This window comes from Anabas testudineus, chromosome 4 (genome assembly GCF_900324465.2).
Source record: "Anabas testudineus chromosome 4, fAnaTes1.2, whole genome shotgun sequence".
NCBI classification, from domain to species: domain Eukaryota; kingdom Metazoa; phylum Chordata; class Actinopteri; order Anabantiformes; family Anabantidae; genus Anabas; species Anabas testudineus.
In genome coordinates, this window is record NC_046613.1 from 8,172,827 (window position 1) to 8,200,775 (window position 27,949).

A 27,949-nucleotide genomic window follows, 5' to 3' on the forward strand; every position below is an offset into this window, starting at 1 on the left:
CACCCAACACTATTCACAATCGCTTCACACATGGTTTGACAGTAGTCATTATAGAAAGCAAACTGACCGCATCCAGGATAGATCCAAGCTTGAATGTAGGCAACTTACACATTTATTTTTATAATAGCACAACTCAATTCTTTGAGATACACAGACAGGTCCAAGAGTTCACAGACATGATTAATGAAATATTAGTACTTGCCATTAACCGTTGATAGGAGAGTTTTGCTGCTACTTGCTGGTTACATACTGTAACTGCATTCAGTCTAAGGTTAATTCAACACACAGGCACACATGATGCAGTTGTGTGTTATGGCAAAGCAGAAAACATGCTATGATTCCCCTTCATTTCTTATTGCATTAAACGTTTCTGTGCCACTATCTGCTCCAACATCTCACACACATGCTTTCGATTATTCTGATTAAAGCATGAATGGTGCTGACATTTTGGTACTGCTGGGGAAAACTAGACACTATTTTTAAAAAATGTATAACATTGTTTGGTTTTACTTTAGTGGGAATACAGGTAGTTGCAGAATTCAGCGGGCCTTTGCGTAGATCTGAAAAGGAAGCGGTGTGCGTGTGGCTCCTATGATTCCTTCTGTACTCAGCTCCACTCCATCCAGAGACGAAAAAGTATATTTCTGGAACAAACTGACGAAAAACAAAAACAGCTCCATTCTTGCCAGGCCTTCTCCCAGACATGCACGCTTTCCTGCAGAAACCCGTGTCCTTTTTATTATTTATTTATTTTTTGGACGGGCAGTACATGTGTAGTTCAGGTTTCCCAGAACTGTGTAATGTTTCAACTGAATGGAACGTTTACCTGCAGAGAAAGGTAAGAATGCATCCCTCCTCACAAACCTGCCTCCAGCATCTAGAAAGTGTCCGGGGTTGAAGGTGTCCGGAGTCTCCCATTCAGTCTTGTCAAACAGCACCGAGGTCAGGTTGGGCATCACAGAGGTTCCCTGCAAAACCACAAAAAAGCTATGCAGTTTTCAAAATTATATTTATAGTACAAAATGTTTGAGAAATATATGGTTTAATCAAAGAGTGTTTGCTGACATGCATGTATCTTGATGCGAGCTTTCTTAAATATACACTACACATACAGCATAGACAGTAAATGTATTTTGACCTCATGGTTTCATGTAAGTGAGCATGACCTTAAGCAAATTAAAATGACTGTAACTGCAAAAGAAGATTGTTTTGACTTCTTCCACCACTGCACATTAGGTTTCTAGTAAACACTAGGAAACGGACAGAGCTGTTTCATTTCCATGGGTACTGTGGTGGATGTACCTTGGGGATGAAATAACCACCCAGCGTTGTATCCTTGGTGGCCATTCTAAATCCATTGAGAGGAACAATGTTTCCCATCCTCTGGATCTCATGGATGACGGCATCAGTGTAGGGCAGGTTGGGTCTGTCGGCCATGGTGGGCAGACGGTTCTGTCCAATCACTCGGTCTATCTCTGCCTGGACTTTCACTAACAGGTAAAATAACAAAAAATATATATATTTAAAATGTGTTTGACGCTGATCTTCAACACATTCCTCTTCTGTTATTTGAAATCAATAAAAGTTGATCTTATCTGATCGTCGACCTTGGATGTGAGGGTTCTTGATGAGGTAGATGAGACCCCACTGTAGGGTTTTTGAAGTGGTTTCACTCCCAGCCAGGAACAGGTCCACACAACACAGAACCAGGTTGTCTTCATTGAAGCCCACTTCACAATTTCTGTTGTGCTGAGGCAGGGTGGAGAGAGGATACGCATACGTCACGTTTGGCTTCTTATTTGAACAATTCTTTTCAAATGAATGTAAAACCCATACCTGGCTTTCTACCAGGAAGGTGTCAATGTAATCTTGTGGGTTGCTGGGGTCCAGTTCCAACTTGTGCCTCTCTATCTCTGCCCTGATAGAGGCCTCCAGAGATTTAGAGTTGCTGAAGATGTCATTGTGAGGCCCTGGCAGGTGTTTCATCAGTGCTGGGAATGAGTCATATAGCTGTTTGTAGGGGAAACAGGGTTTATTCAGTGGTGTGGTTTTTATCCAGGGGCAAGTAAAGATCTCGGGACGGCTGAGGAATTAAAAATCAAAAGGCTAAATGCCAGGTCTGTATTCTCATCTTACTAGAGCCCAGATGGAGCCTTCCAGGTAGGCCATCTCAGTCAGATTCTTCAGCATCCTCTGGAAGCTTTGATCACTGTACTCAAACCGTCTCCCAAACACTATCTGGCAGATGATGTTGGCCACAGCGTTGTTTAAGAGCGGCACAGGGTCAAATGGCTCTCCTGAATAGAGGGAATGTCTTTGTTATATTTTAGTCGACTATTTATCTGTGTCTTTTGCTGTTGTGTTATTTTGCAAACCTTTCTCTTTCTCGACCGCCTCCTGGAGATGTCGACTCTCCTCACAGATGCTCTGCTCCATGGAGCTCTTTGCCAGACCAAAGGTGCGTAGCATGGCCATGGCAAAACGCCGCTGTCTCCTCCACACCTTCCCATTGCTGAAGAAAAGACCTGCTGAGACAGAAAAAAAAGAGGAACAACTCAGGTTTAGGCAGTATAATAGAAATGTCCTCCATGTGTCTCCTCTAGGTTTGTGTGAGTTACCCGAGTTTCCTGAATAAATCCTGTTCGCCATCGGGCTGTAAGGCCGGTCCACAAAGTTGTCCGCCTGTGTCACTAGAGCTTCTTTCACCATCTTCCACCCGGACACAAACACTGTTTTGTGTCGTCCCAGGCGTATGCAGAACACATTCCCATAAACATCAGCGAGCTGTGGACACAGGAGCACAGGAGAATAAGTGGCCTGTTGTCTGGCATGTGACTCTGACAAAGATGCATTTCCAGAACTATTTATTGCTAACATTGCATTTAAATATCAACAGATTTCTAGCAAAGATTTTTCACTATATATGTTTGAATATGTTCTATCAATGACTCACAAACCTACAGACCAGTCTAACTCAAAAGAAGCTGGGATTGTATATTGAAGTAGCAGTGATATGACTCAAAGACTATTTATTGTCATTTTAAGTTGTCTTCATAATCCATATAAAGAAATAGTATGGAAACTGATATGTTTACATTTTAATCTTACCTTAGTTAGATAAATGTGGGGCTGTTTATGCTCAATGTTGAACACATTTCCTAGGAAAGGGAGAGCCAGTGGTCCAGGAGGAAAGTTGGGTGGATCCTTTTTGTTCACAAAATGCACTATGAGAAGAACAGTGAAAATAAAGAAGAGCATCCCCCTCAGATCAAGCCACAGAAACAAACCCCAGAGCCACATTATGAAGCAATGTAGCAGCTGAGAGGCGCAAGAGAATCTATCTCATCATCTATTTCCAATTAGAGGTGGGCTGGTCCTCTGCTGACTCACAGTTTATGTGGAAATACTGATTTATGTGTGTGACAGAGAGTGGGGTCAGCCCTTCGTTACTCAAGTGCAGAACACAGACTTAACATGCTCTCAATGTCCAAATGAACGAGAACAGTAAAAAGACAGCTTTATGCACCATGTGTGCTGTGTCTATTTCCCAAAGGAAGCTGTTCTGTTTGAAATGATAGCTGTACCCCTAACAGAATCAGCTTATGATGTGGTGAAGTGGGATTTTCCGGTTCTGTAATTGTTCTCACAGGGCAGGAGTTTCATGTTTGTTTTCACACTGGATGGGAGAATTAACTTTTAAGCATGACATTGCTAAATCGAGTCAATAAGCACATTGTTAGTGGCTCTAACATCTTCCAAATTATATGTTCATTCATTCCTGATACTATTTTGCCAATACAAAACAGTGCATTAAATGTAATATGTGATGTAAGTGTAATAAGAAATGTTTACATGTACATTTTATTTGAAATTAAATTATTTATAAACATTTTATAACTAAATATAAATTAACATTTTACTAAATTAATTCCATTTAATTGTAAAAATCAGTCACCAGGTTAAAACCAGTTTTACGCAACAAAGTCTGTTTACCAGACATGTTCACTAAGGGCGTGACCATATTATACGTATCCCTAAATTAATGACACATGATCCTTTAAATATGTATTAATCTGGGGTCTTTTTTCCATTTCCATTACCAACTGGTGTTTAATAAACGTCTGTATAAATTCAGTACTGAAGGGGGCAAGTACAAACCCCATTTCCAGAAAAGTTGAGACTTTCTCTAAAATACTATTAAAAACTCAAATCTGGAATAGGACGAGGAAAAGATTCAGAGCCTTCAGTAAATTGCGTTTTAATTACACATTTTAATCATTTGCTGTATACAAGTTGAATATTTGGTGAGTCTTGTGAGGGCAAATACATGGATACAAAATTCTGTGCTTGCTCTTGTCTGATTCTCCGCTTCATGATGCTCAGCGACTCTTGGCGTGAACCTTGAAGGGATGTGGTACACGTGTTATTCCAACAACCTTCTGTGCTGAGTTCTACTCCATCAGGAGCAGAGAAGGAAAACCTCTGTAGCAAACCAACAAAAAACAGAAACAGCTCCATCCTGGCCAGTCCTTCTCCAAGACACACACGTTTCCCTGAAGGTTTCACACACATGAAGGTGTAAGAACACAGGATTCAACGTAAATTCAACGTAGGTTCAAGTTATTTGTAAGATTGAGGTGAATGTTGTTTACCAGCAGAGAACGGCAGCAGAGCTTCTCTCTTCACAAACTTTCCCTCAGCATCTAGAAAGTGTCCGGGGTTGAATGTGTCTGGAGTTTCCCATTCAGTCTTGTCAAACTGCACAGAGGTCAGCATTGGCATCAAGGTTGTACCCTGAAAAACAAAAACCCTAAATCAGGGGTCACTAACAAGGTGAACCACGATCCGGACCCAGAAGCTGTCCCATACGGACCCGGAGCTAGAGACCAAACCGAATGTTTTGATTCCAAATCGAGTGGGACACCTTAATTTTAATCGGCGCAACTATTGCGATCTTTACCGTAGTTATTTAGTGGACGCAGGAACGCATTGGCCAATTGAATGCGAGTTAAGCCATCCCACGTGACTTCGTGTTTTTAATCCGGAATTTGACAGACTCCTTTCTGGTCGTATTACCGTATTTTCCACACTATAAGGCGCACCTAAAAGTCTTATAATGCGCCTTATATATGGATCAATATCGAGTCAGTGACGAAGGAGAACACGGGAATATACGTTTAACATTAACGAATCAATGGTGCGGAAGTGGAGGCAGCAACAAGATGACCAAGTAAAGAAGACTAAACAGAGTTTCTGAGGGAACAAAGCGAGATGGCTACAGTTGGAGGACAAACTCCTATCTTTTCTTTATGTAACTAAAAGAAACTAAAATAACAAATAATACACATTGTTACACATTTGGTGTGTTACACTCGCACACGCAAGGACTTTGATTTCACCAGGTATTAATATTGACTCCTTTTGTGTTTTTCTAAAGAAAAGACTGCTTAGCTGATGCTTGCGCTGTAGTTTTGCTTGTGTGCCGCAATAAACGCACTGAACTGAGTAGATTGCTTCGGCCTTATTATTGGTCCTACTAACTCCTGACACTCTGACTGTTTTGTTGACATTTCCTTTAGCACAGCTCCATCTAACTCCAGCCTCTACTGTAGCGTCTATTCTATGCGCCTTATAATGCGGTGCACCTAATATATGAAAAAAGTTTGAAAATAGGTCATTCATTGAAGGTGCGCCTTATAATGCGGTGCGCCTTATAGTGCGGAAAATACGGTACCCACTGGGAGCACTAAACCAGTGTGTTTGATATGTTCAGAAACTGTGGCTCTTATTAAAAGAGCCAATGTCAAACGACATTATGAGACAAAACACAAAGGTTTTGAACACAGATACCCACTGAAATCTGAAGTGTGATCATAGAAAGTTGCGAGTCTTACTGTTACACAACAATAAACTTGTCAAAAGGTTTTTGAATTGTACTGAATTAATTTGATTTGACAGTCAAGTATTGATTACATGCAGGCTACTTGATAATATAAAGCAGAAAAGTAGTAAAGTAAACTAAAGTTAGACATTATAATCTTCTGGACCTTTGCTTCCAAAAATATTGTGTAACTGGACCTCTTTAAACTTTAGTTGAATACCTCTGCCCTAAATCAAAGCCAAGCAATCCTGCAGAAACTGAATTTAAGAATGTTTGACTAAATGTACCTTTGGTATAAAGTAACCACCCAGCATTGTGTCCTTGGCAGCCACTCGGGGTACATTGAGAGGAACAATATTTCCCATCCTCTGGATCTCATGGATGACAGCGTCAGTGTAGGGCAGGTTGGGTCTGTCGGCCATGGTGGGCAGACGGGTCTGTCCAATCACTCGGTCTATCTCTGCCTGGACTTTTTCTAAACATTCAAGGAATTAAAAAATTGGATACATTTTTATTTCTGTTTCCAAACAGAGGTGTATCATATTTATAGGATTGTTCCTAGGATTACAACAGTGTTTGCTATTTCATTAATTAATTCTTAGTTTGTGGATGGCCTGCAGCATCGCCTCATGACCGCTGGCTTTAGCATCACGCCATTCCACATTTCGTTTGCTTTAATCTTTAGTGATTTTTTTTCTGATATGCCACTGTAGCTTCCACAACGTCTTCACTTGCTCAAATGTGTTCAGTGGTTCACTGGAGAAAACTTTGTTGTCTAAATTAAGTGGTAGAGCTCAGATGTATTGGTCTCATAAGAGCACAGCCAAAAAATGTGTCACATGAGGCTCAAGCAGAACAAGTCAGAGTGAATGTATAGAAGAAAAGAGAAGAAAAGACTCCATCTTTTCAGCTGATAAAGGGACAACTGGTTGTACAGGATGCAGTACGGCTACTATCAAGACAAAGGTAACCAGTCTACTGAAGGACACTGTCACATAATACACATTCTAACCTTTGAGGCAGATGAGAATGTGAGGAAATGGCAGCTATCAGCTCCATTTTGTCATGTGGAAAAGTTCAAGGTCATGAGACAAAATCCTTCATGGGACATAACAGAGCTGTCATAATTTCTATCATTCTTAGCTTATGTTTAGCCAACTGGCATGGCTGTGAACACTTGGCACCTACCCTGTATTTCAGGGTTTTTGATGAGGTAAACCAAAGCCCACTGCAAAGTGGTGGAGGTCGTTTCTGTTCCAGCTAGAAACAGATCCATGGAGCACAGAGCCAGATTGGTCTCAGTGAAGCCCAGGTCAGACTGTTTGTTCTATTCAGAAATACAGAGAAAGAGAAAGTAGTAATTGATTAGCAGGTGAACAAGTAGATCGACAACTGTACAGTGCTGTGTGGACAACACAGTTGTTCACATACTTTCTCCATTTCAGTGAGGAAAGCATCAATGTAGTCCCGGGGATTGTTGTGGTCTATGTCCTTCTTGTGCTTTTCTACTTCTTGACTGATGAAATCTAGGATGGTGTTGTATTGGCTGAAGATTTTGTTGTGAGGACCTGGCAAGTGCTTCATCACTCCAGGGAATGAATTATAAAGCTATTTGGGGAAAAACAGATGATGGGAATTTTGTATTCATAACAACAAAACCATTTATTTATGTTAAATTCTGATCAACAGATTTGCCGGCATTGGCTGCTCCTCCTACGGTAGGCGTATCGTATCTCTTCCTGTTGTCGACCTCGGCCTCACTATTCAGTTGCTCTGTTTGTTTTGCTAAATGTAACCAACTTTAAACTAAATTCATAGTGTTTGCGAAAAGCATTACTGGCGTAAGAGTTGTAACATACACCTGTGTTGCTTAAGGACCATTCATAATACTAAATACTCTTGTTTTCTTGTGTTGTGAGGTCTGCTAGCTAAACTCTGTTAGCCATGGCTGCTTCTCCCTCTTCTTCTCCTGCTCTCTCTTGCTCGGTTTGTCATGTGCTTAGTTTCTCCTCGGCCTCCTTTAGTGAGAAGGGGATTTGTAATAAATGTAGTTTATTTGCAGCATTGGAGGCGAGGCTGAGTGATTTAGAGACTCGGCCCCACACCGTGGAAAACAAGCCAGCTAGCCAGGTCCCGGTAACTGGTGTGGAGCTAGCTAGCCTAGCTCCCGTTGGCCGTCCCCCGGCAGTTCCCGAGCAGCCGGGAAGTCAGGCCGGCTGGGTGACGGTTCGTAGGAAGCATAACCCTAGACACTCGCCCAAGGTTCACCACGACCAGGTTCACGTTTCAAATCGATTTTCCCCACTCAGCAACACACCCGCTGAGAAACCCACTCTGATCATTGGCAGCTCTATAGTCAGAAACATGAAGTTAGAGACTCCAGCGGCCATAGTCAAGTGTATTCCTGGGGCCAGAGCGGGCGACGTCGAGTCCTATTTAAAACTCCTGTCTAAGGATAAACGTAAATACAGTAAAATGATAATTCACATAGGAGTTAATGACGCCCGATTACGCCAATCGGAAGTCACCAAAATTAATAATATATAAAAAAGCCCTCTGTAAAGCTAGAACCTCATATTACTCCTCATTAATAGAGGCAAATAAGAACAACCCCAGATTTCTTTTCAGCACTGTAGCCAGGCTGACAAAGAGTCATAGCTCGGTTGAGCCTAGTATTCCGTCAACTCTCAGCAGCAATGATTTTATGAATTTCTTTACAAATAAAATCATAACTATTAGAGAAAAAAATGATCAGATCCACCCGGCATACAGCATGGACTGTACAACAACTCATCTGCAAGACCACGCTCGTACTTAGACTGCTTCCTCCCCGTAGATCATTCTGAATTAATTTCAGCAATTCATTCCTCTAAACCATCAACATGTCTCTTAGATCGCATCCCGACTAGACTCCTCAAGGATGTCTTACCTTTGATCAGCACGTCCATATTAGATCAGATTAATCTATCTTTACAAATGGCTACGTACCACAGGCTTTTAAGGTTGCTGTAGTCAAGCCCCTACTCAAAAAGCCTACTCTGGACTCAGGGGTCTTAGCGAATTATAGACCAATGTTCTTTTCTCTCTTCTCTTTCCACTCAACCCAACCGGTCGAGGCAGATGGCCGCCCACTATGAGCCTGGTTCTGCTGGAGGTTTCTTCCTCTAAAGGGAGTTTTTCCTCTCCACTGTTGCCTAAAGCTTGCTCAAATGGGATTGTTGGGTTTTCTCTATAATTTTTTGTATAAATATTTTCTGTAAGGTCTTAAACCTTACACTGTAAAGTGCCTTGAGATAACTTCTGTTGTAAATTGGCGCTATACAAATAAAACTGAATTGAATTGATATTGAATTGAATTGATCAGACTCATTGAGCTTCAAATTGATTAGAGAGGATTGTTTCTGCCAATAACAACAAGATTAATTTGAAACTGATTAAACCAGAAATGATATGACTGACTTACTTGACCCCATATAGAACCCTCTAACCAAAAGGCTTCAGACATATATTTTAACATGATCTGGAAGTGGTGGTCATTGTAGTCGAACCGTTTTCCCATCACCAGCTGGCAAATGATATTGGATGCAGCATTGTTGAAGAGGCCTGTTGTAGTGAAAGGTTTACCTGAAATAGAGGAGTTCACTGTTTAGATAACGTTGTTGCTGTTATTTATGTTGTGTTGTCTTCAGTGTGAACCACCTTTCTCCTTCTTTATCTCCTCCTGCAGGTATCGGATCTCCTCACAGATACTCTGCTCTAAGATGCTTCTGCCTAGGCCAAAGGTGCGTAAGGTAGACAAGGCAAAACGCCGCTGTCTCTTCCATGTTTCACCGTTGCTCATGAACAGACCAGCTACACAGGAATAGGCGGAGCAAGAAGGGTTAACGATTTAAGGGAGCTAATTTCATAACATCATAGGACAGGAGAACAAAAAACATTTGTGTACCTGATTTTCCAAAGTAAAGTCTCTCAGCTATTGGATTTTGTGGTCGATCCACAAAGTTCTCAGCTTGTGTCATTATAGCTTCCTTCACCATCTTGTACCCACACACAAACACCCACTTGTCACTGCCAAGTCGGATGCTGAACACATTCCCATAGACATCAGCCAGCTGTAGACAACACATAAAGGAACCACATCACTAATGTACAGAGGTAAAATGTACAATAAGAAACAAATGGGCTTTCAGGTATGAATTCAGGTAGATGTACTTCCATGTATTGTTTGTTCACTAGATGTGAGTATCTACTGTGAGTTTCTTCATAAAAATCTATATTTATATCATAATTGTGCATTAACTAAAGTGTGTATACAATTACAAATTGCATGTTTTAGGTAAATGGCTTCAATTTATAATTTTAACTCCATCTAAGTGTCTCAGAAACATTCTTTATTGATGTATTGATGAAGACATTAACAGGAAATAAAAATACACTGTAGTAACACACAACTATGATTTCTAATCTTGGCTTCATAAAATGTATAAGTTCTTTAGTACAAACTGTGTATCAGTCATTACCTTGTTAAAATAAATGTGTGGATGTTTATTGTCCACACTAAAGAAATTCCCAACAAAGGGGAGAGCCAGTGGTCCAGGAGGAAAGTTTCGAGGATTCCTGTGTTTGAGGAAGTCAGCGATCAGCAGAAACAGAAAAATAAACAGGAATATCCCGTGTAGGTCCAAACTCAGCAAAAGGTTATAAAGCCACATGTTTAAAGAGAATCAATCAGACAGTTGGGGAAAAGTCTGCGTGATGTTCAAGTCTTGTTTTGCTTCTTGCATAAAACACTGCAGTTGCGTAATACTAATGACTCAATACTTTTGTGTTGAGTCATTACCAGTACTAGTATTACTGGACACAGGAAAAAGCAGTCCATTGGTCTGTACAAAGGTACCTGTGAGAATGAACTTAACACAGACACAAGTACACCAACTTTTCTTTTAACAAAGAAAACATCTGCCACAGCAAGTAACAAGAAACCTGAAGTGAGAATAATAAACAAAAATGAGCAGTTCACCAACTATTCAAGTGTCAGTTTACACTTCACCATTCCCTCTGACCCAAAAAACATCTCTACAATCTTCTGCTGCTTACTGGACTGTGAAGGGACTGTTTTAGGTGTTAATGATTTACAACTTAAAACAATTATTATATAATCGGCCTACTTTACCATGTCACATGTCAACAGAGAACCCGGTTCCCATAACATCAATACATGTTGCTTACAAAAAACTTAAAACTGGACTTGTTACTTAAATTAAGAGTTTTATTAGTCATCACCAAAGTGAGTTCAAAGATGTATGGAAATCATTTCAATCAATATTAACGGAGATGTAGTGTTTTTTTCTGTAAAGACCTATTTTCTTACAAAGGGTTATGTGGTCTAGTGTCAAGACAATGTTATTTGTTAGGACAGTAGGTTGCAGTGTGAGATTGTGGTTTAGGTCAAACACCGTAACCTCTAGCGTGTCTTGCACCATCTTAATGGCGCAGAGCTCAGCCAAGGAAAGCCACGTCTCCCTGTCTCATCAATTCTTATCTGTGTTTCAGGTTAGTAATGTGTATAAACTTTGCAAAAGTTCTGTTAACAAAGAACGAGAGATGATTTTGATGAACAGTTTGTTTGTTTGCATTTATGAGAACGGTATTTACCGCGAGTAGTTGCAAAAGCGGCCGTACATTGTTTAATTGCTAGCTAGCATGCTAGTCTGGGATAAACGATTAGCTTAGCCATATGTCTTTACATTTACATTTAAGTCATTTAGCAGACGCTTTTATCCAATGTCATTACAAGGTACAAGGGTAGGCAGGGCAGCGTGAGGAGGTCTTGCCTAAGGACCCCTACTGGAGGTAGGCCACAGCTGGGATTTGAACCCCAGTACCCAGTATCCCACATGGGATTCATTGAGCTTTAAATTGATTAGAGAGGATTGTTTCTGATAATACCAACAAGATTCATTTGAAACTAATAAAGGTGATATCATTTGCTTACTTGACCCCATATAGAACCCTGTAACCAAAAGGCTTCAGACAGATATTTTAACACGATCTAAAAGTTGTGGTCATTGTAGTCGAACCATTTTCCCACCACCAGCTGGCAAATGATATTGGACGCAACATTGTTGAAGAGGCCTGTTGTAGTGAAAGGTTTACCTGAAATAGAGGAGTTCACTGTTTAGACAAGGTTGTTGCTGCTATTTAAGTTGTATTGTCTTCAGTGTGAACCACCTTTCTCCTTCTCTATCTCCTCCTGCAGGTATCGGATCTCCTCACAGATGCTCTGCTCTAAGATGCTTCTTCCCAGGCCAAAGGTGCGTAAGGTAGACAAGGTAAAACGTTGATATCTCTTTCATGTTTCACCGTTGCTCATGAACAGACCAGCTAAAACAAACATGCAGACTAAGCAGTTTAACAATTAGCTTATTTGTTTGTAACACAGGGTGTGAGAAAGAAAGACATTAGTGCACCTGAGTTTCCTAAGTAAAATCTGTCAGTGATTGCACTGTATCAAGTCAAGTCAACTCAATTCAAGAAGCTTTATTGTCATTCCAACCACATATAGCTGAAGCAGTACATAGTGAAATGAGACAAAGTTTCTCCAGAACCATGGTGCTACATAAAGCGTCAACAAGACAAACACGGAGCTGAGGACTGCTAAGTTGTCCTAGCAAAACACATAAAGTGCATCCTGTGCAACCTATTGCAAACAGTGCAAGAACACAAAGAAAAAGTGCAGGCAAACGTCTGAAGACAGTACAAAAACAGAACACAAAACACAAAACAGCAGCGACCAGTAGCGGAAATTAAAACAATTTACATCTGAAGTTGGAAACATGACAAATCTAGAGAGTGTGTGTGTGCTCGGTTCAGTTTATTGTGTGTATGTTGAGGAGCCTGATGGCTTGGGGGAAGAAACTGTTCAAAAGTCTGGTTGTGAGGGCCCGAATGCTCCGGAACCTCTTCCCTGATGGCAGAAGTGTGAAGATTGGGTGTGAGGGGTGGGTGGGGTCGTCCACAATGCAGGTAGCCTTGCGGATGCAACGTGTGGTGTAAATGTCCGTGATGGAGGGGAGAGAGACTCCAATGATCTTCTCAGCTGTCCTCACCATCCGCTGTAGGGCCTTGCGATCCGAAACGGTGCAGTTCCCAAACCAGGCAGTGATGCAGCCGCTCAGGATGCTCTCAATGGTTCCCCTGTAAAATGTAGTCAGGATGGGGGGGCGGCAGATGGGCTTTCCTCAGCTTCCTCAGGAAGTAGAGACGCTGCTGGGCCTTTTTGCTGATGGAGCGGGTGTTGAGTGACCAGGTGAGGTTCTCCTCCAGATGAACACCAAGAAATTTGGTGCTCTTGACGATCTCCACTGACGCTCCATCGATGTTCAGTGGAGAGTGGTCACTCTTTGCTCTTCTAAAGTCAAAACAACCATCTCTTTAGTTTTCCCAACGTTCAGAGACAGGTTGCTGGCCTTGCACCAGGCTGAGAGCTGATGTACCTCCTCTCTGTACGCTGACTCGTCGTTCTTGCTGATGAGACCCACCACAGTCGTGTCATCAGAGAACTTGATGATCTGATTCTAGCTGTGCATCGCTACACAGTCGTGAGTCAGCAGAGTGAACAGCAGTGGACTGCTCACAGCCCAGTGCTCAGCATGGTGAGGCTGGAGATGCTGTTCCCGATCCGGACTGACTGGGGTCTCACTGGACCCTCTGCAAACTGCAGAGGGTCCAGTGAGGGTGGACGTTGGGACTTGATGTGCCTCATGATCTTGGAAGATCCCTTCCAAGATGGATGGTCAATCCACACTTTGTGGATGGTCAATCCACAAAGTTCTCAGCTTTTGTCATTATAGCTTCCTTCACCAACTTGTACCCACACACAAACACCCACTTGTCACTGCCAAGTCAGACGCTGAACACATTCCCATAGACATCAGCCAGCTGCAGACAACACATGAAGGAACCACATCACTAATGTACAGAGGTAAAATGTACAATAAGAAACAAATGGGCTTTCAGGTGTAAGTAGGGTGTAGCTGTACGTCCATGTATAATTTGTCCACTAGATGTCAGTATCTATTGTCACATGTTAAAAGAGAATCAAACAGACAGTTGGAGAAAGGTCTGTGTGATGTTCAAGTCTTGTTTTGCTTCTTGCATAAAACACTGCAGTTGTGTAACACTTGTTCTGCTCGTTTTACCTCTTTTGAGTGGAGTCATTAACTAGTACTAGTAATACTAGTACTAACAGTACTAGTATTACTAGACACAGGAAAAAGCAGTGCATTGGTCTGTGAGGATAAACGTAAAGCAGCTACGATCACACCTACTCTTCCCTTAACAAACAAAACCTCTGTCACAGCAAGTAACAAGAAACCTGAAGTGAGAATAATAAACAAAAATGAGCAGTTCACCAACTATTCAAGTGTCAGATTACACTTCCCCATTCCCAATTGCCAAACAACATCTCTACAATCTTCTGCTGTTTTCTGGACTGTGGAGACATTGTTTTAGGTGTTACTGATTTACAACTGAAAACAATTATTATATAATCGGCCTACTTTACCATGTCAAATGTGAACATGAATACATGTTACTTTTTGTTTTTACAAAAGACTTAAAACTGGACTTGTTACTCAAATTAACTGTTTTATTATTCATCACGTGAGTTCAAAGATGTATAGCAATGATTTCAGTTTATTATTAAGTAATGGTTTTATGGTTTTGTTTATCACACATTGGTGCAATAGAATATTGGTTCATGATACATAGTTCAGCGAGTCTTGGCGTGAACCTTGAAGGGATGTGGTACACGTGTTGTTCCAACAACTCCTTCTGTGCTGAGTTTTACTCCATCAGGAGCCGAGAAGGAAAACCTCTGTAGCAAACCAACAAAAAACAGGAACAGCTCCATCCTGGCCAGTCCTTCTCCAAGACACACACGTTTCCCTGAAGGTTTCACACACAAAGGTGTAAGAACACAGGATTCAATGTAAATTCAACGTAGGTTCAAGTTATTTGTAAGATTGATGTGAATGTTGTTTACCTGCAGAGAACGGCAGCAGAGCTTCTCTCTTCACAAACTTCCCCTCAGCATCTAGAAAATGTCCGGGGTTAAAGGAATCTGGAGTTTCCCATTCAGTCTTATCAAACAGCACAGAGGTCAGCATTGGCATCACTGATGTACCCTGAAAAACAAAATTCCTAAATCAAAGCCAAGAAATCCTGCAGAAACTGAACGCTTGACTAAATGTACCTTTGGTATAAAGTAACCACCCAGAGTTGTGTCCTTGGCAGCCACTCGGGGTATATTCAGGGGAACAATGTTTCCAATCCTCTGGATCTCATGGATGACGGCGTCAGTGTAGGCCAGGTTGGGTCTGTCGGCCATGGTGGGCAGACGGTTCTGTCCAATCACTCTGTCTATCTCTGCCTGGACCTTTTCTAAAAATGTGAAGAATTATTGATTGGATTATATATAAAAAAGTTATGTTTACCTTATGTGCATGTGAAATACAGTTGCATTTTTAGGATTACAGTTGCAACTGAGGAATTTGTGCAGAACAGAAAAAACTAAATATGTTGAGGAACTTGTTTGACAGAAAGCTCGTGTTACTGGAAAAGCACATATTAGACAAAGTGTCATGGTCACCACCTACTTCTTGTTTTATTTTAAAGGTTTTGCCATTCTTAGTGCAGCTAGATCAACGTATCTCTCCACTCTCATAGAAAACAACAAAAACAACCCTAGATTTTTATTTAATACAGTAGCCAAATTAACTAGAAAGAAAACTACTGCAGATATCTCCACAACAACGTTGTGCAGTAGTGAGGACTTCATGAACTTTTTCAATAACAAAATTGTAAATATAAGGCAGAAAATTCAAGCTTTAAAACCAGACAATTTAGTTGACGCAGGTGACGAGCTAACCTCAGCAGATCAGTACCTAGATTACTTTACTCCTCTTGAAGAGAATGAACTAATTTCACTCATCTCTTCTGCAAAATCTTCAACCTGTACATTAGACCCTATACCGACACACTTTCTAAAACAGATAGTGCCAGAAATAATAGAACCCCTGCTGACAATCATAAATTCCTCACTCAGCTGTGGGTATGTCCCAAAGTGTTTTAAATTAGCAGTTATTATACCGCTAATCAAGAAACCTGATCTCGACCCTTGTCAGCTGTCAAATTACAGGCCGATATCAAACCTCCCCTTTATCTCAAAGATTCTCGAAAAGATAGTAGCTGGGCAGCTATCCTCGTATCTTCATAGAAATAACATACATGAACTCTATCAGTCAGGATTTAGGCCTCATCACAGCACAGAGACGGCCCTTGTTAAAGTAGTAAATGACCTCCTATTGGCCTCTGATCAGGGTAGTGTCTCTATGCTTGTGCTACTCGATCTCAGTGCAGCTTTCGACACTATTGACCATAGCATTCTCCTTCACAGACTAGAAAATGTTGTTGGAATTAAGGGAACGGCCCTCTCCTGGCTTAGGTCCTATTTGACTGATCGTTATCAGTATGTAGATCTAAATGGCGATTACTCCACATGCTCTCCAGTGGAGTTTGGTGTTCCACAGGGTTCAGTTTTAGGCCCCCTGCTTTTTTCCCTCTACATGCTTCCTCTGGGCAACATTATCCGTAAACATGGTATTAACTTTCATTGTTATGCTGACGACACACAGTTATATGTTTCATCAAAACCAGATGAGATCAAACTGCTTAATAAAGTTGAGCAATGTGTAAAGGATATACGAGACTGGATGCTAATTAACTTCCTTCTGCTAAATCCTGATAAGACAGAAGTACTAGTTATAGGATCATCTGCAGCTAGAAGCAAGATGTTAGACCACACCGTAACTCTAGATGGCCTTTCCGTTACATCTAGTGCAACAGTCAAAGACCTTGGTGTAATTCTAGATTCCAGTCTTTCATTTGAAGCTCATGTAGATAATGTCACCAGGACAGCTTTCTTTCACCTCAGAAATATTGCCAAGATAAGGAATATTTTGTCACTAAATGATGCAGAAAAATTAGTCCATGCTTTCATCACCTCTAGGTTGGACTACTGTAATGCCTTACTGTCTGGCTGTTCAGCCAGGTGCATAAACAAGCTTCAGTTAGTTCAGAATGCAGCAGCGAGAGTCCTCACTCGAACCAGAAGATACGATCACATCACGCCTATCTTATCTACACTTCATTGGCTCCCCGTGAAATTTCGCATTGATTTTAAAATACTACTTTTGACATTTAAAGCATTAAATGGTCTTGCGCCGCAGTATCTAAGTGAACTGCTAGTGTCTTATGATCCACCACGCCTACTTCGCTCAAAGGATGCTGGCTGCCTGTCAGTACCTCGTATCCTAAAAACTACAGCTGGGGGCAGAGCTTTTTCTTACAAAGCCCCAAAGTTATGGAATAGCCTTCCAAATAGCGTTCGGGACTCAGACACAGTCTCAGTGTTTAAGTCTAGGCTGAAAACCTACCTATTTAGTCAAGCATTTGAGTAAATAGATCTGGGAAGGACTCATGGACGTAGAGCATTATGGTGAACTGGTATGTTTAGATGCTGTCTTCCCAACTCTCACTGATCACTCGGGTTTGTTGATGGTGAAGTGTTTGGTTGCTCTACATCCCAGTGCGCCCTCATGTCTGTGTTTTCTTCTGAACCCACCCTTTTAGTTAGGCTGTCATAATTAGTCCTGCCGGAGTCCCTGCTGCACTACACTAAATATACATTCACCTCAAACTTTATCTGACTGTGAATACAACTAACTGCAATCTCTCCTCTTCTCTCTCTTTCCCTCTCCCTCTCTCTTTTCCCTCTTCCTGTCTCTCTGTCGAGCTACACGTCATTCCACCCTTTGCCCTCTGGACCTGTCTGACTCGTCCTGATGCCCAACTTCTGGCTGGAGATCTCGTCGCCTGGATCCACCGTTTGCCCTTTGGGATGCGTTTGGAGACTGGATTGGTCACAAGCTACTATGATGTCGGTCCCGGCCTCGGCGGACGTCGGAAGCTGTTTCTTGGAGGTCTCGACTCAACGCTCGATAGTCAAGGAATGGAACTAGTCTGCCTGCAATAACTAACTGGACTCCATATTAACTTAAAATACTTTAACTGTTATACTGGACTGCTGCCTACACAGCATGTAATCACCCATATGAGGATGGGTTCCCTGTTGAGTCTGGTTCCTCTCAAGGTTTCTTCCTGTTGCCTTCTCAGGGAGTTTTTCCTTGCCACTGTCGCCCTCGGCTTGCTCATCAGGGACAATCACATTATTATGACTCATACACATACACTGTTCATGTACTGTTCTTTGGTTGTGTAAAGCTGCTTTGTGACAATGTCAATTGTAAAAAGCGCTCTACAAATAAAATTGAATTGAATTGAATTGAATTGAATTTACCAATAGTTACCTGTTTCAGTTCTGCAACTTCACCCACATCAGTCTAATTTGCTTGCACCTGTGCCTCCTGCCTATACAAGCAGCACCATACTCCCCCTCGCCATATTGTCTGAATCTATCCCTGCAGCGACTGTCCAGCATTCTTTGTTTGTGTGTGCTTTGACCAGCTCGGAATCTCAATATTTCCTTACCTGCCCCTCAAAAGTTTTAATCTGGTTTTCTCTGTGTTGGCTTTGGATTCCTGTTTGTCTCCAAGTACCTCTCTCTGCCTCTGGCCTTTTGTGGACCTTTTTTCTGACTGTTTCTGTGGCTCTCAGATTATCTGTTTGCCTAGACACAGCAGTTAGTTATTGAGCAGTTCCAATCCATTACCAAACTAGCCATCAAAACTCTTTCAGAATAGGAGTTTCTTAGGAAATACACTGAGTTCCGAAACCTCAAGGACCTTTTCTTGTCTAATATCAAAACCTTCAAGTCCTGGACTTTTGCAACCCAGACATCCCTCCACCGCAACAACTCCGTCCCAGATTCCTCGGCCTGTTACTGCCAATAGTCACCCTGCCACTCCTTCAGCCTCCCCTGTCAGTAGGCTGCTCTTCAGACAAACACCTCATCTCCTCCTATGACACCCATTGCTCTGAGTCCAGAAGAGGCTCAGTCAATATTTCTACACTTGAACACCGACGCTCCTGTCAGAGACTGGGAGCTTCCCAGGCCCCAAGATCTGCATCCTCTCCGGTTCCTGCTCCAGCCGTTAAGGCAGCTCCAGCTCCAGTTCCAGTAGTCCTGACCGCTCCAGCTCCAGGCCTAGTTGTCCCAACTCACTGCTGCCTCATCTCCAGTCTCGGGTCCTCCAGACGCTAGGTGCTCCCCAGTTGGTTGGTTTACCGCCCACCCGGTTTAAAGCCTTTGGGTTAGGGTTGGTTTTGTGAGTTTTTCTATAAATTATTCTAGTTTCCGTTCACCCCTGCTTCGTGTCAGAGCTGTGTCATAATTTCTGTCATTCTCAGCTTTGTGTTTAGTGCCAACTGGCATGGCTGTGAACACTCAGCCTAACATATCACCTACCCTGTATTTCAGGGTTTTTGATGAGGTAAATCAAAGCCCACTGCAAAGTGGTGGAGGTCGTTTCTGTTCCAGCCAGGAACAGATCCAGAGAGCACAGAGCCAGATTGGTCTCAGTGAAGCCCAGATCAGACTGTTTGTTCTATTTAGAAATACAGAGAAAGAGACAGTAGTAATTGATTAGCAGGTGAACAGATAGATCGACAACTGTACAGTGCTGTGTGGACAACACAGTTGTTCACATACTTTCTCCATTTCAGTGAGGAAAGCATCAATGTAGTCCCGGGGATTGTTGTGGTCTATGTCCTTCTTGTGCTTTTCTACTTCTTGACTGATGAAATCTAGGATGGTGTTGTAGTGGCTGAAGATTTTGTTGTGAGGACCTGGCAAGTGCTTCATCACTCCAGGGAATGATTCATAAAGCTATTTGGGGAAAAACAGATGATGGGAATTTTGTATTCATAACAACAAAACCATTTATTTATTTATGTTAAATTCTGATCAGACTCATTGAGCTTTAAATTGATGAGAGAATTGTTTCTGCCAATACCAACAAGATTCATTTTAAAACTGATTAAAATAAAATTCGATATAATTTTCTTACTTGACCCCACACAGAGCCCTCTAACCCAATGGCTTCAGACAGATATTTTAACATGATCTGGAAGTGGTGGTCATTGTAGTCGAACCGTTTTCCCATCACCAGCTGGCAAATGATGTTGGACACAGCATTGTTAAAGAGGCCTGTTGTAGTGAAAGGTTTACCTGAAAGAGAGGAGTTCACTGTTTAGACAAGGTTGTTGCTGCTATTTAAGTTGTGCTGTTTTTAGTGTGAACCACCTTTCTCCTTCTCTATCTCCTCCTGCAGGTATCGGATCTCCTCACAGATACTCTGCTCTAAGATGCTTCTTCCCAGGCCAAAGGTGCGTAAGGTAGACAAGGCAAAACGCCGCTGTCTCTTCCATGTTTCACCGCTGCTCATGAACAGACCAGCTAAACATAAATAGGTAGAGAAAGAGCGGTTAACAATTTAAGGGAGCTACTTTCATAACATCATAGGACAGAAGAACAAAAAACATTTGTGTACCTGAGTTTCCTAAGTAAAATCTATCAGCAATTGCACTGTATGGTCGATCCACAAAGTTCTCAGCTTGTGTCATTATAGCTTCCTTTACCATTTTGTAGCCACACACTAACACCCACTTGTGACTGCCGAGTCGGACGCTGAACACATTTCCATAGACATCAGCCAGCTGTAGAGAATATGTAAAGGTATCACACATTACTATTATACAGAGGTAAAATGTACAATAAGAAACAAATGGGCTTTCAGGTGTGATTAATCGTTAGATGAACGCCGTGTATATTTACAGTTTGTCCACCAGATGTCAGTATCTACTGTTAATTTCTTCATAAAAATCAATATTTATATCATAAATGTGCATTTGTGTGTATACAATTACAAATTGTATGTTTTAGGTAAATGGCTTCAAGTTATTATTTCAACTGCATCAAAGTGTCTCAGAAACATTCTTTATTGATATATTGATGAAGACATTAACAGAAAAAGTGTAGTAACACACAACTATGATTTCTAATCTTGGCTTCAATAAAATTCTTCAGTACGATCTCTGTATCAGTCATTACCTTGGTAAAATACATGTGTGGATGTTTATTGTCCACGCTAAAGAAATTCCCAACAAAGGGGAGAGCCAGTGGTCCAGGAGGAAAGTTTCGAGGATTCCTGTGTTTGAGGAAGTCAGCGATCAGCAGGAACAGAAAAATAAACAGGAATATGCCGTGTAGGTCCAAACTCAGCAAAAGGTTATAAAGCCACATTTTTATAAGAGAATCAAACAGACAGTTGGAGAAAAGTCTGTGTGATGTTCAAGTCTCGCTTTTCTTCTTACATAAAACACTGCAGTTATGCAATACTTGTTCAGCTTGTGTTAACTCTTTTGTGGCCTTTTGTGTCGAGTCAATAACCTGTACTAGTATTACAGGACACAGGAAAAACTGGTGCATTGGTCTGTACAAAGGTACCTGTGAGAATGAACTTAACACAGCTTCAATCACAACTACTTTTCTTTTAACAAAGAAAACATCTTCCACAGCAAGGAACCTGAAGTGAGAATAATAAACAAAAAGGAAGTATTAGTTTACATGCATATCTGTCAGTTTATCCATTAACCCAAGAGGACATTTGTGCACTTGAAAATGAACTCAGAGGTTCCTGTGATATTACATTTACAATAATGTCAACTACCCAAAGCACAATGCTAACTATAATTATGCTTTAACTTATTTATAATTTAACAATGATAATTCTCAACTCAGAAAAATGATGACACAGAAAACTATCCACTGATTTCCAATAACCTCAGTTAGTTACTGTAAATTCTAGTTACTGATAGTTTAAACAGAAATTACACACATTCAGCTCTATCGGGTAATTTTTCTAGATATGTTTATGGTTCCCCTGCATGTCTGAAAGCAGCTTTTTCAGCCAATTAACCGCAGTAGATACTTCCTGCTATGACCTTTGCTCCCATGTCCTAAAATGCTACAATTCCTTAATGTTGCTCACTTTAGGTGATGTCACGGCCCCATTCCCAAAAAAAAAAACATCTCTACAATCTTCTGCTGTTTACTGGAGTGTAAAGGCACTGTTGTAGGTGCTAATGATTTACAACTTAAAACAGTTATTATATAATCGGCCTACTTTACCATGTCAAATGTCAACAGAGAACCTGATTCCCATAACATCAATACATACTTTCTGTTACTTTGTGTTTTTACAAAAGACTTAAAACTGGACTTGTTACTCAAAACAGAACATTTATTCATCGCCAAATTGAGTTCAAAGATGTATGGAAATAATTTCAGTTAATTATTAAGTAATGGTTTTATGATTTTGTTTATCACACATTGGTGCAATAGAATATTGGTTCATGATAGTTCAGCGAGTCTTGGCGTGAACCTTGAAGGGATGTGGTACACGTGTTGTTCCAACAACTCCTTCTGTGCTGAGTTCTACTCCATCAGGAGCAGAGAAGGAAAACCTCTGTAGCAAACCAACAAAAAACAGGAACAGCTCCATCCTGGCCAGTCCTTCTCCAAGACACACACGTTTCCCTGAAGGTTTCACACACAAAGGTGTAAGAACACAGGATTCAATGTAAATTCAACGTAGGTTCAAGTTATTTGTAAGATTGATGTGAATGTTGTTTACCTGCAGAGAACGGCAGCAGAGCTTCTCTCTTCACAAACTTCCCCTCAGCATCTAGAAAGTGTCCGGGGTTGAAGGTGTCTGGAGTTTCCCATTCAGTCTTATCAAACAGCACAGAGGTCAGCATTGGCATCAAGCATGTTCCCTGAAAAACAAAATGTGCCGGTTAACACCAAGCAATCCTGCAGTAGATGAACAATTTGTTTTTTTGTTAAATGATTGTACCTTTGGTATAAAGTAACCACCCAGAGTTGTGTCCTTCGCAGCCATTCTAAGTCCATTAAGGGGAACAATGTTTCCCATCCTCTGGATCTCATGGATGACAGCATCAGTGTAGGGTAGGTTGGGTCTGTCAGCCATGGTGGGCAGACGGTTCTGTCCAATTACTCGGTCTATCTCTGCCTGGACTTTTTCTTATAATTCAAGGAATTAAAAAATTTGATTATTTTCTCTTTCATAAAAACATTATGTTTATGTTATGTGCATGTGAAATACGGTTAAATTTTTAGGATTACATTTGCAACTGAGGAAATTTGTGAAATATGGATGAAGAACTTGTTTGATATTGGTGTTACTGGAAAAGCACAGTATTGGACATTGGTGTTACTGGAAAAGCACATCTTAGTCAAGCACTGCTTATTTGTGATCAGCTAAAAAGGACGTTACACCACTTTTCACCTCTGCACTGGCTGTAGCTGCCTGGATCAGATTCAAAGCCCTGAACCACTCAACACCACTGACTTACCAGAACTCCCTCATCCTGGTCTGCAATCCCTCTCGCTTACTGTGCTCTGCAGGTGAACTCCGTTTTGTGGTCCCCTAACCTTACGGTGGTGGAACGGCCTACCCTCATCTGCACGCTCAGCTGCCTCACTGTCAGCTTTCAAAAACTTGCTGAAAACAGAACTCTCCCGCACTTAAAACCTTAAAAAATATTGCACTTATGTGGCATGTGCATTAAGGTGTTTTATATTTCACCAATTATCCATCCATTGTTTTTGGTTTGTTATATGTTTGCATTACGTGCATAGTATATGTGATTTTTATTTTAAGGGAATTTTTATTTTCGTGCTACTTTCCTCAGTCGGCTTGAAGCCTCGCTGAGGTAAGGTGAACTTAAATATGTTAAAACATGTCAATGTTAAATGATAGTTCTAAACTTGTATTTCGATGGTAACAAATAGTGTTATTAAACCAGTTGGCAAGACAGCAGTCGTCCTGTTCTCCATAACAAAGAAACACAACGCAGACTATCTTTTCGCCCTGAGACTAAGAGTCAGGACAGGCCGGCTAAACTTATATATCATGAAACTGAAACAGATGTCAGAAGTTGCGTTTTTTCTTCTTTCTCTTCTGCTCCTCTGTCTTTTGTGTTCTTTCATCTCATGTGACCCCGCAGTTCTCTTTCCTGCCAGCAGAGGCATTCCACCACTAAGTTCCACCTCAGTCTGTCTCCGGTCCCTCTAGCTCTTTCTCTTGTGCGTTAGTTAGTATCGTGGTTCATTATAGGTTTGAGTTTGTCTAGTCTTGTCTTTATTCAGTCAGTTACGTTTTCTTTCTTAGTTTGTCTCTTTCTCCTAAGATAGTTTTAGTCGTGAGCGTTTTGTTTTCTTATTGTTAGTCTGTTTCTCCTACCTACTGTAGTGAATGTTTTATTTTCTTACCATCTATTATTCGCTCCTAGATAGTGAGCGTTTTTCGTTGTTCTGTTTCCTCTTACCCTTTTGTAGTAAGCGCTTTTTGTTTTGCATTACTAGTTATTTCCTCCTGCCTTCAGCAGTGAGCGTTTTCTGTTGTTTTGTTTCCTCTGCCTGTCTGCTGTTTATTTGTATAGCATTTTGCCTTGATTATTGTTAATAAATCTTATTTGACTCTACCTATCCTGTTTGGCTCCACCTCTTGAATCCCAGAGTGTGTATTGGGTTCTTACAACAGCTCGTTTTAGAGCACTTTACTTAAAGTGTGTCTCCTTAACTTAGATATTTGCTTGTTTTGTACCTCACTTGTAAGTCGCTTTGGATAAGTGCCAAATAACAAAATGTAAATGTAAGTCAGACCTTCAATACAACACAATATCGCATCAACATAGTGTCTGACCCAAGATACACATTCTAACCTTTGAGGCAGATAAGAATGTGAGGAAATAGTGGCCATCAACTCCATTTTCTCATGTGTATAACGCCAAAAGTTCAAGTCCATGACACAGAAGCCTTCACGAGACATAACGGAGCTGTGTCATAATTTCTGTCATTCTCAGCTTTGTGTTTAGTGCCAACTGGCATGGCTGTGAACACTCAGCCTAACATATCACCTACCCTGTATTTCAGGGTTTCTGATGAGGTAAATCAAAGCCCACTGCAAAGTGGTGGAGGTCGTTTCTGTTCCACCCAGGAACAGATCCAGAGAACACAGAGCCAGATTGGTCTCAGTGAAGCCCAGATCAGACTTTTTGTTCTATTCAGAAATACAGAGAAAGAGACAGTAGTAATTGATTAGCAGGTGAACAGATAGATCGACAACTGTACAGTGCCATGTGGACAACAGTTGTTCACATACTTTCTCCATTTCAGTGAGGAAAGCATCAATGTAGTCCCGGGGATTGTTGTGGTCTATGTCCTTCTTGTGCTTTTCTACCTCTTGACTGATGAAATCTAGGATGGTGTTGTAGTGGCTGAAGATTTTGTTGTGAGGACCTGGCAAGTGCTTCATCACTCCAGGGAATGATTCATAAAGCTATTTGGGGAAAAACAGATGATGGTAATTTGTATTTATAACACCAGCTACTAACCATTTTATTATTTATGTTAAATTCTGGTCAGACTCATTGAGCTTTAAATTTATTAGATTTTTTCTGACAATACCAACAAGATTCATTTGAAACTCATTAAACTAAAGTGATATAATTTTCTTACTTGACCCCACACAGAGCCCTCTAACCTAATGGCTTCAGACAGATATTTTAACATGATCTGGAAGTTGTGGTCATTGTAGTCGAACCGTTTTCCCATCACCAACTGGCAAATGATGTTGGACACAGCATTGTTGAAGAGGCCTGTTGTAGTGAAAGGTTTACCTGAAATGGAGGAGTTCACTGTTTAGACAAGGTTGTTGCTGCTATTTAAGTTGTGCTGTTTTTAGTGTGAACCACCTTTCTCCTTCTCTATCTCCTCCTGCAGGTATCGGATCTCCTCACAGATACTCTGCTCTAAGATGCTTCTGCCCAGGCCAAAGGTGCGTAAGGTAGACAAGGCAAAACGCCGATGTCTCTTCCATGTTTCACCGTTGCTCATGAACAGTCCACCTAAATACCAACATACAGACTAAGCATTTTAAAAGTTAGCTTATTTGTTTGTAACACAGGGTGTGAAAAACAAAGACATTTTTGCACCTGAGTTTCCTAAGAAAAATCTTTCAGCGATTGCACTTTGTGGTCGATCCACAAAGTTCTCAGCTTGTGTCATTATAGCTTCCTTCACCATCTTGTACCCACAGACAAACGCCCACTTGTGACTGCCGAGTCGGATGCTGAACACATTCCCATAGACATCAGCCAGCTGTAGACAACACATGAAGGAACCACATCACTAATGTACAGGGTGTACATGTAATTCCATGTATAATTTTGTCCACTAGATGTCAGTATCTATTGTGAGTTTCTGCATAATATTTAAATCATAAATGTGCATTTACTAAAGTCTGTATACAATTAAACATTGCATGGTTTAGGTAAATGTAATTTATAATTTTAACTGCATCAAAGTGTCTCAGAAACATTCTTTATTGATGTATTGATGAAGACATTAACAGGAAATAAAAGTAATAAAACTGTAGTAACACACAACAATGATTCCTAAATTTGGATTCATAACATGGATAAGTTCTTTAGTACAAACTGTGTATCAGTCATTACCTTGGTAAAATAAATGTGTGGATGTTTATTGTCCACGCTAAAGAAATTCCCAACAAAGGGGAGAGCCAGTGGTCCAGGAGGAAAGTTTCGAGGATTCCTGTGTTTGAGGAAGTCAGCGATCAGCAGGAACAGAAAAATAAACAGGAATATCCCGTGTAGGTCCAAACTCAGCAAAAGGTTATAAAGCCACATGTTTAAAGAGAATCAAACAGACAGTTGGAGAAAAGTCTGTGTGATGTTCAAGTCTTGTTTTTCTTCTTACATAAAACCCTGCAGTTACGTAATACTATCTAGCTTGTGTTAACTCTTTTGTGGCCTTTTTGCCGAGTCATTAACCACCATTAATATTACTGGACACAGGAAAAAGCAGTTTATTGGTCTGTACAAATGTGCCTGTGAGAATGAACACAGCTATACAATCACACCTACTTTTCCCTTAACAAACAAAACTAAATAAACTGGAATATCTCCTGTAGGTCCAAACTCAGCAAAAGGTTATAAAGCCACGTGTTTAATGAGAGCCAAACTGGCGGTTGGAGGAAAGTCTGTGTGATGTTCAAGTCTTGTTTTTCTTCCTCACATAAAACACTGCAGTTAAGCAATTGTAACTTGGTCTGTACAAAGGTACCTGTGAGACTGAACTTAAAGCAGCTACAACCACACCTACTTTTCCCTTAACAAACAAAACGTCTTCTACAGTAAATTACAAGAAAACTGAATTGAGAATAATAACCAAAAAGGAAGTTTACATGCATATCTATCCAAACTCAGTTAGTTCATCCATGAGCCCAAGTGGACATTTGTGCACTTGAAAATCAATTCAGAGGTTCCTCAACTACCCAACTACCCAAAAACATAACTAACTAAAACTTAAATTATGCTTTAACTCAGTAATAAATCAACAATAATAATTCTCAACTCATGAAAAAAGGGACACATATTAGACCTAGATCTATTTTGTTATAGATCTTGATAGTGTAAACAGATTGAAGTGAATAAAGAGCCTATAAAATGTGTTACCCCCTTATAAATCAATTATGGTCAATTAAAGTTAGCTACTTTGACAAAAAACCTTTAGAAAAATACCTCATCAGTGTCAACAGGTTTCTAAAAATTAATGTCCACTAAATAAAAATATATAAGGTAAAATCAGTGTTTGCATTAATATTCACCCCCTTCAGGTCAGTATTTTGTAGATGCACCTTTGACTCCAATCACAGCTTGGAATCTGTGTGGATAGGTCTCAGTTAGGCTTGGACACCTGGACAACTTTTATTGACCATGATTAATTTATAATTTCAATAAAAGGATAAAACATCCAAACTGCACTGCAGATCAAAGTGCAGTGGTACCAATAAAAGGTATGTAACTGCTCAGCTGGTCTCTGAAAGTAGACCAGAATAGTAGATATGAAAGGCACATGTTTTTGAAACGTTATTTCAA

At 40.7% G+C, this 27,949-nt stretch overlaps 3 protein-coding genes and 1 pseudogene across 5 annotated transcripts; all 4 read right to left on the bottom strand.

The window, feature by feature from the left end:
• Positions 1-104: 104 nt before the first annotated feature.
• On the bottom strand, positions 105-3,812 carry LOC113152304 (cytochrome P450 2J2-like). Of its 2 annotated transcripts, none has more exons than XM_026345476.1 (9): positions 3,109-3,812; positions 2,619-2,784; positions 2,376-2,525; positions 2,137-2,297; positions 1,837-2,010; positions 1,608-1,749; positions 1,303-1,490; positions 827-968; positions 105-715 (listed from the first exon to the last, which is right to left on the bottom strand). In XM_026345476.1, exons 1-9 carry the CDS (start codon positions 3,298-3,300, stop codon positions 540-542), a joined length of 1,491 nt encoding a protein of 496 aa, XP_026201261.1. In that variant the 5' UTR covers positions 3,301-3,812; the 3' UTR covers positions 105-539. The 2 variants fall into 2 exon arrangements, with proteins under 2 accessions (XP_026201261.1, XP_026201259.1); XM_026345474.1 differs by having other exon boundaries at positions 2,376-2,528.
• Positions 3,813-4,252: 440 nt separating this feature from the next.
• LOC113152301 lies at positions 4,253-10,726 on the bottom strand (annotated as a pseudogene).
• A 3,791-nt stretch (positions 10,727-14,517) lies between these two features.
• LOC113152300 (cytochrome P450 2J6-like) lies at positions 14,518-22,089 on the bottom strand. 2 transcript variants are annotated; one of them, XM_026345470.1, is made up of 9 exons: positions 21,015-22,089; positions 20,455-20,620; positions 20,208-20,360; positions 19,972-20,132; positions 19,614-19,790; positions 19,371-19,509; positions 15,138-15,325; positions 14,928-15,069; positions 14,518-14,830 (listed from the first exon to the last, which is right to left on the bottom strand). In XM_026345470.1, exons 1-9 carry the CDS (start codon positions 21,204-21,206, stop codon positions 14,655-14,657), a joined length of 1,494 nt encoding a protein of 497 aa, XP_026201255.1. In that variant the 5' UTR covers positions 21,207-22,089; the 3' UTR covers positions 14,518-14,654. The 2 variants fall into 2 exon arrangements, 1 of the variants encoding a protein (XP_026201255.1); XR_003297892.1 differs by having other exon boundaries at positions 14,705-14,830; positions 15,158-15,325.
• A 96-nt stretch (positions 22,090-22,185) lies between these two features.
• On the bottom strand, positions 22,186-26,796 carry LOC113152299 (cytochrome P450 2J6-like). Its single transcript, XM_026345469.1, has 9 exons — positions 26,507-26,796; positions 25,985-26,150; positions 25,745-25,897; positions 25,509-25,669; positions 25,153-25,329; positions 24,912-25,050; positions 22,822-23,009; positions 22,600-22,741; positions 22,186-22,502 (listed from the first exon to the last, which is right to left on the bottom strand). Exons 1-9 carry the CDS (start codon positions 26,696-26,698, stop codon positions 22,327-22,329), a joined length of 1,494 nt encoding a protein of 497 aa, XP_026201254.1. The 5' UTR covers positions 26,699-26,796; the 3' UTR covers positions 22,186-22,326.
• Between the last annotated feature and the right edge of the window lie 1,153 nt (positions 26,797-27,949).